The sequence below is a fragment of the Bos indicus genome, chromosome 4 (genome assembly GCF_029378745.1).
Source record: "Bos indicus isolate NIAB-ARS_2022 breed Sahiwal x Tharparkar chromosome 4, NIAB-ARS_B.indTharparkar_mat_pri_1.0, whole genome shotgun sequence".
In the NCBI taxonomy this organism is placed as follows: domain Eukaryota; kingdom Metazoa; phylum Chordata; class Mammalia; order Artiodactyla; family Bovidae; genus Bos; species Bos indicus.
In genome coordinates this window covers 29006048-29019650 of record NC_091763.1, presented here as the reverse complement: position 1 = coordinate 29019650, position 13603 = coordinate 29006048, and the positions used below count along the sequence as shown (strand labels likewise).

Below are 13603 nucleotides of genomic sequence, written 5' to 3'. Positions count from 1 at the left end.
TGTAGTCTTGATATATCATCCATAGTGTGTGGTGTTAGTTGTTCAGTTGTGTCTGACTCTTTGTGGCCCCATGGACTGTAGCCTTTCACACACCTCTGTCCATGTAATTTTCCAGGCAATCTTCCTGACCTGAGGATTGAATCCCAGTCTCCTGCTTTGCAGGCAGATTCTTTACTGTCTGAGCCACCAGGGAAACCAACCACATGTATTGATGCTTGGTTCACTCCCAGTTTTAAAAATAAAAATGCTGCCCTGATATATACATAGATGTATATACACAGGAGGCTTCCCAGGTGACTCAGTGGTAAAGAATCTGCCTGCCAAGCAGGAGATAGGTTCAGACCCTGGGTCAGGAAGATCCCCTGGAAAGGAAATGGCAGCCCACTCCAGTACTCTTGCCTGGGAAATCCCATGGACAGAGGAGCCTGGTGGGCTACAGTCTATGGGGTGGCAAAGAGTCGGACACAACGTAGTGACTAAAACAACAACCATGAAGACAAATATAGTGTGTATATATATATATATATATTCCCCATATATATATATATATATGATATACATGCACATAATATAGCACTTACCTTTTCTGCTTATATATATATACACACATATGATATATATATATATATATGTTTATATATATGGGATATTTGTACACTATTCCAATTTGGTCCTTAGAATAAACTGTTAGACATGAAATTTCTGGGAAAAAGTAAGTCTATTTAAATGTTTTTATATTTATTATCAAATAACACTCCAGAAATTTTCTGCTCTTTCAGAGCAGCCTTACTAAGACTGTATGCATATGCCTGTATTTCATTTGCCTCAATAATACTGAGTAGTAGAAATTCTTTGTAGTTTTTTCAAGTTGATCAGTTTGAGATATCATTGTGAAGATGTATAATTATTTGAATATTACAAATATTATATATTTTAGTGTTTATAGGACAAGTCACCAAAAGTAAAAGACTGATTTCATAAACTACACATTTCTTTTTTTCATATATTGATTTTAACCTTATATGTGTATTTTTCTAGATGTACTTCACATAGGGAAAAAAATCTGCTTTCCCAAAATATTTAATAGCTTGTTTAATTTTCTGAAAAGGCATAGATTGCTTTAAAGGAGATTGCTAGTAAATTAGATTAACTATCTTTAGCATTCAATTCCAAAATCATTGAGGTTTATATCCATTAAATATGAATTTGTCCCCAGATTCATTTTCTTGCTCTTTATTGTTATCACTGCATGATTGGTTATTTTCCATTTTGGAAGCTTTAGTATTTGAGTAGGTCAGATGATGGTTTGATAGCTTACAAAACTTTAAAAGCCAGACACTGGAGCACTAAGTAAATTACATCTACATATAACCTCTTCCAAAAAATATAACTATATGATAGTAAAGTGAAGTATGTAAAATATCCTTTGGTCTAATGGCTATTTTTATTTTTCCAAAGATAATTTACCTATAACTATTAATATTTCGAAAAGCTTTGCTATCAATGTCAACTGGTTGAGGAGGATTCAGCAAGCTCAATTTTTTTTTCTGAATAATAAAAATGCCCAGAATAGAACTAGCAACGAAAGTCAATAGAGAGGGAGTGATGGAAAGAGGGAAGCTAGGCAAATTGTTTTATATTTTGCATAACTGAAGAGCCAGATGGCTTAACTGGATTTTTATTTTCAGAACCACCCACTGCAGGATTTTAAGTAAGTTCTCAAGTCAAACACAGTACTGTGAAATAGAGTTTTAACAATGTCTAGACCAGAGCCCACAACCTTATCTAGGCATTACCAGATTCCTATCCTTGTGATGAAGCCAGACCTGTCTTTTACTGGTCTAGAAACAATTTTACACTAATTTTCTACCTCTTCTGGGCAGAGATGCAAAAAAGGAATAGGTATGGTACTGCTTAGGAAATGTTCAAGATTCTACTTTAGGGTTTTCTAATCTAATATCAACTTGACAGTAATATTTAATGTCTTACCCAATTGTCACTTTTACTCCATTTTGAAGTATCTTTTAATGACCACCTTGTTATTCAAAGAAAAGCAAGAAAATTGATCCAGCATATCAAATACACACTGGTGATGTATTTCACTATTTAATTTTAGGGAATATTTGCTCTAATGCTGTTTTTAATCATCAATAACCTGAATTAAAGCATATAAATTTAGTAAAACAGATTGTTTAAAAGTTTATTTTATTGCTGTTGTCTTTTAAAATTCTTTACTAGACACTCCAAAAGAATTCAATTATCTATTTTCTAGTTTTAAAAAATTGTGCTATTTCTCTTTTTCATTTTTTACATCCCATCATCCCATTTATCTCTATCTTTCGTGAAGTCGCTCAGTTGTGTCTGATTCTTTGTGACCCCATGGACTGTAGCCCACCAGGCTCCTCCATCCATGGAATTTTCTAGGCAAGAGTACCGGAGTGGGTTGCCATTTCCTTCTCCAATCTCTATCTTTACCGTTTTTAAATTCTGGCAAATAACCAAAAGTTAAATGGCCAAATTCCTCAAGAAAAGCTGTACTTTGCTATTTCCTGACCAATAAGAAACTTTTTGGACCATGAGTCTAGCCAGAAGGAACAAATGTCTGTTGAAAATGATCTGGTCCAATTTTGTAGGTCCAGTCTGGAGATGGATTCTGAGCTGCAGGTTAATATCCAAACTTTCTATGTTAGAATGAAAGCAAATCTATTAGGGCTTGATCATCATCAGTTAAGGCCAAAGAGCTAACTGGTGAAATATACGCCTAGTTTCATTCCAGCTGGCTAACACTGAATGTTTTTTATTAAGGATGAGTCACTTTTCTAAAGAATTCTGCAGTAAACCAGTTTTATGTCAGAACATCGTGAAGGATTGACTTTGGCATCTGCTCTTTTGGGCTTTTATTTCTTTTATCTCCTTTAAGAAATCTAGCTTGGATTTATCCAACTAGCTTTCTCTGTTTCAATTTCCTTTTATAACTCATTGGCTGCTTGAGTCCCTCACTCAGTTGGGAGTGTCAGACAGCACTGCCCTGCTCTGGTCTCCCCATTTGGGTACCTTCCAGTGTAACCAAACTCCCCTGGAATACAACAACTACAAAAGCATTGAACATGTCAGGCTTGGAATAATTTTGCTGAGTCAGTTTAGAATTGGATTGAATGAAACACAGATGCCCTTAACAAAGCATCCTCTGTTCTGTTACACTTAGGGATGAGAATAATGCACAAACACAGGGCCTCAGACTAACCATGTGTATCATTTTATGTACAGGAAGAAGAAACCCTGGAGCCTGAGATACTGTTGTGCCTAAATGATAAAGGGATTAGCTTTTGGCTTTTGAGTATCAGCCCCTGCACTGCATTGCATGATCCTGTTGAACAGAAGGTAAATGTGATGGTTTCATCTCTAGATAATTCAGCCCTGAATTACTTTAAGCAAGTTTTTTAGTTCTAAATATTCAGAAAAATATTACAAACATTAATTTGGCTATATCTATCTTTTAAGAGGAGCAATAGTGAAAAATCAAGCAGGATAACCATAGCTTGCAAACTTACTGGTTAAAAAATTAGGCTGTATAGTAACAGAATTGAATTTTTGCACCATTTCCACCACGTACTAGCTATGTGACTTGGGCCAAATCGCTTAACGTCTCTTAATTTCAGTTTATCTATTGACAAAGTGAGTATAACAATAAAACTTAATTTTGAATATTATAGTAATCCATATGTAGCTTCCATATGTGCATCTTATGTGCTATATAAGGTGCCAAGGTCCAGCCCTGGCTGATCCAGGGTATTCAAAGGGGAGACGGCGTCGGTGATTAATTTAAATATTTATCAAAGATATAAAGAGTAATAGAATGAGGATAGCTCAGTAGGAAAATTCAGTGGAGAAAAGAGGCTGAGTAGCTTGGTTTATGTGGAAAATCAATATAACCTATAACATCAGGTTAGCTCTGACCACAGAGGCCGCAGGTGCCCTCTCAAATAGCGGAAGGTGCCCCACCTTAGGCAGCTTCTCGAGTGGGTCTTAGAAGCCCAGGCAAATAAATGGTCGCAGAGGACCTCCGTGCTCCAGATGGAGACTCAGCTGAAATGTGAAAAGAAAGAATGACATGGGGAGACCAAACTTCGGTGAGCAAGGCCCGTAGCTTTATTTTCAACAGGGGCTGTTATACCATAAGTTGTACATAGAAGATAATAGGGGGCGTGAAATCATGCAGAGTCAGCAGTCTTTGATCCTTATCAAAACCAGGGTTTCTTTCCTGCAAATTTATCGTATACAAATGGTTTAGGTGATTTACATCATCTTCTGGCCAGAAGGCCTATTAACATTTTATGACTCTTGACAAAGGTTTGTCAACCGTTAGACTTATTTTCTCTAAGAGTAATTATTTTAAGGTTTGGCGCCATCCTCCGAAGGTGTTAAAGTTACATTCCTATAGGACAGAGGTGCAGTGGGTTTACAACAAAGGAAATAATTTATTACCTTAAGGGTCTAAAGTTGCTAACACCAAGGCCACTACTTATTTTTTCTACATACCAACTATATTAATTAATACACATTCAAGGATACAATACAGGGGATGTAGAACTTGACAGCAAGCATTGGCTCATCAGTAAAATCTTTTACTAGTTTTATTCTGACAGTTTCTAACTCTCTGAGAGGCTTTAAGCTATTTGAATATCTTAAGCTTCCCGTGCCTCTCCAGGCTGAGAGACTGTAAACAATTGTATACATAGCTGTAAGAGTCCGGGTAAACTTGTCAGGCGAGTTAGAGAACTATCTGATGGGTTTGGATTTAAACACTCCTAATGTCCAGGAACTCTATTAACTGGAGCTGTAAGTTAACTCTTTATCAGAGAGAGTGAGATGGTGGTGGGGGACAGCACCCAGTAAAGTCAGAGGTAAGAACACAAAACAGTAAAGTAGGCAGACTCTGGTTTTTGGGGGTAGATGCTCGAAAATTTCCAGGGGGACTCCTGAGGTTCGATCCCGCCTTTGCGTATGTCGAGCCTCCTTCCTCATGACCTTTGCCATGGGTGGAGGCCTCACTCTGGCTCCCCGAAATAAGGGATCACTATTTTAGTAGAGTTGGAATGAATCACAATGACCTTATCTTGCTCCTCCATCTTGGCCTCCATGTTCCATTCCTGGTATCATTAGATACACATGAATTGTCAAGAGTGAGTTCTGAATTGTAGTTAATTTGTATGCAGGTCAGGAAGCAACAGTTAGAACTGGACATGGAACAACAGACTGGTTCCAAATAGGAAAAGGAGTTCGTCAAGGCTGTATATTGTCACCCTGTATATTTAACTTATATGCAGAGTACATCATAAGAAATGCTGGACTGGAAGAAACACAAGCTAGAATCAAGATTGCCGGGAGAAATATCAATAACCTCAGATATGCAGATGACACCACCCTTATGGCAGAAAGTGAAGAGGAACTCAAAAGCCTCTTGATGAAAGTGAAAGTGGAGAGTGAAAAAGTTGGCTTAAAGCTCAACATTCAGAAAACGAAGATCATGGCATCCGGTCCCACCACTTCATGGGAAATAGATGGGGAAACAGTGGAAACAGTGTCAGACTTTATTTTTCTGGGCTCCAAAATCACTGCAGATGGTGACTGCAGCCATGAAATTAAAAGACGCTTACTCCTTGGAAGGAAAGTTATGACCAACCTAGATAGCATATTCAAAAGCAGAGACATTACTTTGCCAACAAAGGTTCATCTAGTCAAGGCTATGGTCATGTATGGATGTGAGAATTGGACTGTGAAGAAAGCTGAGTGCCGAAGAATTGATGCTTTTGAACTGTGGTGTTGGAGAAGACTCTTGAGAGTCCCTTGGACTGCAAGGAGATCCAACCAGTCCATTCTGAAGGAGATCAGGCCTGGGATTTCTTTGGAAGGAATGATACTAAAGCTGAAACTCCAGTACTTTGGCCACCTCATGCGAAGAGTTGACTCATTGGAAAAGACCCTGATGCTGGGAGGGATTGGGGGCAAGAGGAGAAGGGGATGACAGAGGATGAGATGGTTGGATGGCATCACCGCCTTGATGGATGTGAGTCTGGGTGAACTCCGGGAGTTGGTGATGGACAGGGAGGCCTGGCGTGCTGTGATTCATGGGGTCGCATAGAGTCGGACACGACTGAGTGACTGATCTCATCTGATGTCTCTTAACTTTCATTCTAATTCAGTGTTGTTGAGAATACTTTAAACTTCTATGTAACACCGCAGAGTGCTATCAAATGCTTCAGGTTCTCACTTTTTTTCCCCCCTTTGGAGCTTGCCAGTGTTTGGTGAGCATGCTCTTTGAATCTTTTTCTTTTTTTCAGAATGTGTTTTCTCCTTCTGCGGGATCAATCTCATACTTACTGTTTCAAGCTTTGCTTTCTCCTTTTCCTGTCATCATTCTCTATTCTTATTCTATTGATGAAAGTTTCCTTCCTCCTCCTCAGAATCTTAAACATTAATCCTTTTCAATATAATTCTGTGCACTATATATATTTAAATTTTTTCATTTTCTGCAATAAATGTTAAACATTTCTTAATTCTCTTCATTTGCCCCTTGACTCTGGCTATTGGCTAGAAAAAAAATTTCTTATTCTCAAAAGGAAAAAGACAGCATTATCTCACTAACTATAGACTAATGACTTTATCTCAGCAATATTCTAGAGTGCATTTTAAACAAATAGTTTCTGAGCATCTGAGGGAAAAAATGATCATGAAAAATGAACATATATGCATTTAGAACAAGTCATAGTGGGTATAGTTTATTTCTTTCCTTGATAAAATCACTAAACAAATGGTCAGTAAATGTATTAAGCATGACATACCTAGGCTTCAACAAGAAATTTAGAACAATTTTATAGATCAGTCTTATCTATACTTATCAGACTCTGTGGGAGAGGGAGAGGGTGGGGAGATTTGGGAGAATGGCATTGAAACATGTATAATATCATTTATGAAACGAGTCACCAGTCCAGGTTCAATGCACGATACTGGAGGCTTGGGGCTAGTGCACTGGGACGACCCAGAGGGAGGGTATGGGGAGGGAGGAGGAAGGAGGGTTCAGGATGGGGAACACAGGTGTACCTGTGGTGGATTCATTTCGATATTTGGCAAAACTAATACAATATTGTAAAATTTAAAAATAAAATAAAATAAAAAAATTTAAAAAAAAGTGTTCTTTAAAAAACTTTATTTTTTAGAACAGTTTAGGTTTAAAATAAAATTGAGAGGAAAATACAGGATTTCTCATTTACTCCTTCCTATCTGTAGACATGAATATCCTCCCCTCTCATCAATATCACTCACCAGAATGGTCCTCTTTTTTTTCACCAATGATGATCCTACATTGACAAATCGTGATCACGCAATGCATAGTTCACTTTAAGTTCACTGTTGGTGTCCTATTCAATATATTCTATGGGTTTAGGCAAATGTCCAATAACATATATCCATAATCATGCAAAGTATTTTCACTGCCCTAAAAATTCTCTGTGTTCTGATTATTCATCTCCACTGTGTCCTTCTACCTCTCCCAATTCCCCACTTCCAAACACTAATCTTTTTAAAATTGCCACAATTTTTACTTTTCCAGAATCATATATATTTGGAAACATACAGTATGTAGCTCTTTAAGATTGGCCTCTTTCACTTAGGAATATGTGTTCATGTTTTTTTCATGTCATTTCATAGCTTGATAGGTCATTCCTTTTTAGTACTAAATAGTATTGCAGTATTTAGATGTACCAGAGTTTATTCATCCATTCAGTTACTGAAGGATTTGGTTGCTTCTAAGTTTAAACAATTATCAGTAAAGTATCTATGAACATCTGTGTGCAGATTTTTGTGTGGACAGAAGTTTTCAGTTTTCAGTACGAGTAAATTGTACCAGAGTATGATTGTGGAATCATATGGTAAGAATATGCCTACTTTTGTAAGAAATTTACAAGTGTCCTCTGAAATGGCTGTACCACTTTGCATTCCCACCAGCATTATATGAGAGTTCCTAAAACTCCTTATCAGCATTTGGTATTGTCAGGATGTGGATTTTGGCCATTCTAGTAGGAATATAGTGTTATCTCATTGTTTTAGATTCCACTTCTCTGGTGACTCGTAGAACACTTTTTTATATGCTTATTTACTATTAGTGTATCTTTTTTGGTGAGGAATTTGTTAAGGTCATTGGTTCATTTTTTAAGTGGGTTATTTGTTTTCATATTGTTGAATTTTAAGATTTCTTTATATATCTTGGATAAGTCTTTTAAATAGGTATATCTTTTGCATATATCTTCTCCTGATCTGTGGCTTATCTTCTCATTCTCTTGATATTCTTTCACAGAGCAGAAGTTTTAATGAAATTCAAATTATCAATTATTTCTTTCATAGGTTGTATCTTTGATATTTTATCTATAAAGGCATCACCATAGCCAAGGTCATGTAGTTTTTCTACTGTGTTTTCTAGGAGTTTACTATTTTGCATTTTATAGTTAGGTCTGTGATCCATTTGAGTTAATTTTCGTGAAGATTATAATGTCTGTGTCTAGATTTTTTTTTGGCAAGTGAGTTTCTAGTTATTCTGGTACTATTTGTTCAAGAGATTTTCTTTGCTCCATTGTGTTGCCTTAGTTATTTATGTCAGGGACCAGTTGATTATATTTATGTGGGTCTATTTTGGGGCACTCTATTCTGTTTCATTGATTTGTCTGTTTTTTCATCAATATCACACTGATCTGGATACTTTAGTTTTGAATTTTTTTTTTTTTTTAGTAAGTCTTGAAATCAGGTGGTATCAGTCCTCCAATTTTGTTCTTCTCCTTCAGTGTTGTTGGCTAATCTGACCTCTCCATCTAAACTTTAGAATCAGTTTGTAGATATTAAAAAGTAATTCAGATTATTTATAGATCATTGGAATATCCAACCAGAGGATTAAGTAAAGTTGACATCTTTAAAATAACTGGAAACAAGTTCATGAAATCCTTTCTGAACCTTCAGTGGATTTTGCAAGGTTACAAAATATGCCATCAATACACAAAAGTCAACTGTTTCTATACATCAGAAATGGAAAAAAATATATAGTCAGAGGCCAATCAATAAACCTATACATCTGTGCTCAACTAATTTTTGATAAGTGCTAAGATCATTAGTAGTTAAAGAAGTTTCTTAAACATGTGATCCAGGGATAACAGTATATCCACATACAAAAAAATGAAGTTATCCTTAACCTCACACCAGGTGGCTCAGAAGGTCAAGCATCTGCCTGCAGGAGACCTGGGTTAGATCCCTGGGTCAGGAAGATCCCCTGGAGAAGGAAATTGCAACCCACTAGAGTACTCTTGCCTGGAAAATCCCATGGACAGAGAAGCCTGGTAGACTACAGTCCATGGAATCACAAAGAGTTGGACACGACTGAGGGACTTCACTTTCATAAGCTAAATATAAGTGATTCAAGTATAAAACTCTTATACAAGAAAACAGGGATAAATCTTCATGGCCTTGCATCTGGTAATGAATTTTTAGATATAACAACAAAAGCAACAAAAGTGAAAATATATACATATGTGTCAATAAACAATAGAATATTATTCAGTTGTAAAAAAAAAAAAAATGAAGTACTGATACATTGTCTAATGTGGATATACCTAGAAAACATTTTGCTAAATGGAACAGTTAAGACACAAAGGTCACATAATGTTCAATTCCACTTACATGAAATGTCTAGAATAGATAAATCTGTATACACAGTGAGCAGATTGGTAGTTGGCAAGGTCTGGAATCAGCAAAAGGGTCAAATGGGGAATAATTGCTTAATGTGTTTTATTTTGGAGTGATGAAAATATTTTGAAACTAGAAAGCAGTGATGATATAACATTGTGGATGTATTAAATGGCCACTGAATCGTTTATTTTAAAACTTTTAATTTTATGTAACCTAAATTTCATCTCAATAAAAAATTTTAAACTAACAAAATGGAGTTACAGTCATTCCTCAGTATCTTTGAGAGATTTGTTCCAGGAAACACCTTGGATACCAAAATCCAAGGATGTTTAAGTTCATTACATAAAAGAAGGTAGTACTTGAGTGGAACCTATGTACATTCTGGGTTTCCCAGTGGCTCAGCAGTAAAGAATCCACCTGCAATGAAATGCTGTTTTGTTTTCTTGTATTTGGTGTTGGGATAATTCTGTCCTCATAAAATGAGGTAGGAAGAATTTGCTGTGCTTCTACTTTCTAGAAGAAATTTTGTATATTTGGTGTCATTTTGTGTTAAATGTTTGGTAGAATTCATTAGTGAAACTATCTGGATCTTTGATTTCTTTTATCAGAAGAAGAATTATTAATTAATCTTTAAGATACATGCCTATTATTTTTCCTTGTGTGTTTCAGTAGTGTTTTTCAAGGAACTGGTCTATTTTGCCTAAATTTTCAAGTTTTGAACATAGATTAATTGATAGTACTACTTATTATTTTCATTTCCATTGGGTCAGTGATAATGGCTACCTCTTTAATGCATTATTATTCAATTGTATCATCATTGTTTTTTCTTGGCTATTCTAGCTAAAGTTTTTCCAGTGGTATTGGTATTTTCAAAAAACAGTTTTGTATTCATTGCTTTTCTTCATCATTTTCCTGTTTCTCATTCTATTGGTTTCTGCTCTAATTTTTAATATTAATTTTCTTCTGCTTTCTTGATTTTTAATCTGCTTTTCTTCTCTAGTTTCTTAAGGAAGAGCTTTTTAAAAAAAATTTACTGTGGTATAACTGATTTACAATGTTGTGTTTCATGTGTACAGAAAAGTGAATCTGTTATACAAATACATATATCTACTCTTTTTAAAGATAATATTCCAATATAGACCATTCAGTAGAGTTCCCTGCACTATACAGTAGGTCCTTATTAGTTATCTATTTTATATATAGTAGTGTGTGTGTGTAAATCCCAATTTTCCAATTTGCCCAAACCCAGTAACCGTAAGTTTATTTTCTACTTCTGTAACTCTATTTCACTTTTATAGATACATTCATTTGTAGCTTTTTGTAAGATTCCACATATAAGTGATGCTGTTAGGTTGCTAAGTTGTGTTCACACATTTGTGACCCCATGGACTGCAGCCCACTAGGCTCCTCTGTCCATGGGATTTCCCAGACAAGAATACTGGAGTGGGTTGCTGTTTTCTTGCTCCAGGGAATCTTTCCAACCCAGGGATCCAACCCACATCTCCTGCACTGCAGGCAGATTCTTCACCACTGAGCCAACTGTATTTCTCTGTCTGACTTACTTCACTCAGTATGAGGATCTCTGGGTCCATCCATGTTGCTGCAAATGACATTATTTTGTTCTTTTCTATGGCTAGTATAATAATAAAATATTATAATAAAAAGAAATATATATAATAAGAAAAGAATATAATAATAAGAAATCTGCATGCAGGTCAAGAAGCAACAGTTAGAACCAAACATGGAACAACAGACTGGTTTCAAAATGGGAAAGGAGTACAACAAGGCTGTATATTGTCACCCTTCTTATTTAACGTCTATGCAGAGTACATCATGAGAAATGCCAGGCTGGATGAAGCACAAAAGCAAAGAAGAACTAAAGAGCCTCTTAATGAAAGTGAAAGAGAAGAGTGAAAACGTTGACTTAAAACAACATTCAGATAACTAAGACCATGGCATCCAGTCCAATCACTTCATGGCAAATATATGGGGAAACAGTGAAAGACATCTTTTTGGGCTCCAAAATCACTGCAGATGGTGACTGCAGCCATGAAATTAAAAGACGCTTGCTCCTTGGAAGAAAAGCTATGACCAACCTAGACAGCATATTAAAAAGCAGAGACATTACTTTACCAACAAAGGTCTGTCTAGTCAAAGCTTTGGTTATTGCAGTAGTCATGTATGGATGTGAGAGTTGGACTGTAAAGAAAGCTGAGTGCCGAAGAATTGATGCTTTTGAACTGTGGTGTTGGAGAAGACTCTTGAGAGTCCCTTGGACTGCAAGGAGATTCAACCAGTCCATCCTAAAGGAAATCATTCCTGAATATTCATTGGAAGGACTGATGCTAAAGCTGAAACTCCAATACTTTGGCCACCTGACATGAAGAATTGACTCATTGTAAAAGACCCTGATGCTGAGAAAGATTGAAGGTGGGAGGAGAAGGAGACGACAGTGGATGAGATGGTTGGATGGCATCACTGACTTGATGGACACGAGTTTGAGTAAGCTCTAGGAGTTCGTTATGGACATGGAAGTCTGGCGTGCTGCAATCCATGGGGTCACAAAGAGTCAGACATGACTGAGTCACTGAACTGACTGATGGCTAATATTCTGTTATATATATGTACCACATCTTCTTTATGCATTTCTCTGTTGATAGACATTTAGGTTGCTTCCATGTCCTGGCTATTGTGAATAATGCTGCAATGAACATTAGGGTACCTGTATTTCTTTGAATTATGGTTTTCTCCAGATATGTGTGTGGGAGTGGATTCTTGTATCATGATCATATGGTAGCTCTGTTTTCAGTTTTTCAATTTTAATTGCCACCAACAGTGTGGGAGGGTTCCCTTTTCTCCCTGCCCTCTTCAGCATTTATTGTTTGTAGATTTTTTGATGATGGCCCCTCTCACAGGTGTGAGGTGATAATTCGTTGTAGTTTTGATTTACATTTCTCTGATAATTAGCATTGTTGAGCATCTTTTCATGGCCTGGTTGGCCATCTGTATATCTTTTTTGGAGAAATGTCTATTTAGATCTTCTATCCATTTTTTGATTGGGTTGTTTGTCTTTCTGACATTGAGCTGCATGAGCTATTTGTATATTTTAGAGATTAAGCCCTACTTGGTTACCTCATTTGCAAATATTTCCTCCCATTCTGAGGGTTTTCTTTTGTTTTTATTTATGATTAACTTTGTTATTAAAACATTTTTAAGTTTAATTAGCTCCCATTTGTTTACTCTGTTTTTTATTTGATTTTTAAAAATTTTAGATCTTTATTCTTTTCTTAATCTAAAATTATTAATTTAATTTTAAATTTGTTTAATCTAAATTCATTAAAATGTTACTCTAAAAGAATCTAAATCTATTCTTAATCTAAAATTTAGATGTAAATTTTAGATCTTTATTGCTTTAGATCAGATCAGATCAGATCAGTCACTCAGTTGTGTCCAACTCTTTGCGACCCCATGAATTGCAGCACGCCAGGCCTCCCTGTCCATCACCAACTCCCGGAGTTCAACCAGACTCACGTCCATTGAGTCAGTGATGCCATCCAGCCATCTCATCACCGTCGTCCCCTTCTCCTCTTTCCCCCAATCCCTCCCAGCATCAGAGTCTTTTCCAATGAGTCAACTCTTCGCATGAGGTGGCCATGGAGTTTCAGCTTTAGCATCAGTCCTTCCAAAGAAATCCCAGGGCTGATCTCCTTCAGAATGGACTGGTTGGATCTCCCTGCAGTCCAAGGGACTCTCAAGAGTCTTCTCCAACACCACAGTTCAAAGCATCAATTCTTTGGCACTCAGCCTTCTTCACAGTCCAACTCTCACATCCATACATGACCACAGGAAAAACCATAGCCTTGACTAGACAGAC

At 36.5% G+C, this 13603-nt stretch overlaps 1 protein-coding gene across 1 annotated transcript in view; it reads left to right on the top strand.

The window, feature by feature from the left end:
- Positions 1 to 13603, top strand: part of TMEM196 (transmembrane protein 196) — a 309179-nt gene that overhangs the window by 54756 nt on the left and 240820 nt on the right. The window contains exon 2 of the mRNA XM_070787568.1: positions 3268 to 3381. Coding sequence (XP_070643669.1) covers positions 3362 to 3381 — 20 coding nt within the window. The 5' untranslated portion in view covers positions 3268 to 3361. The remainder of the gene's footprint in view (positions 1 to 3267; positions 3382 to 13603) is intronic.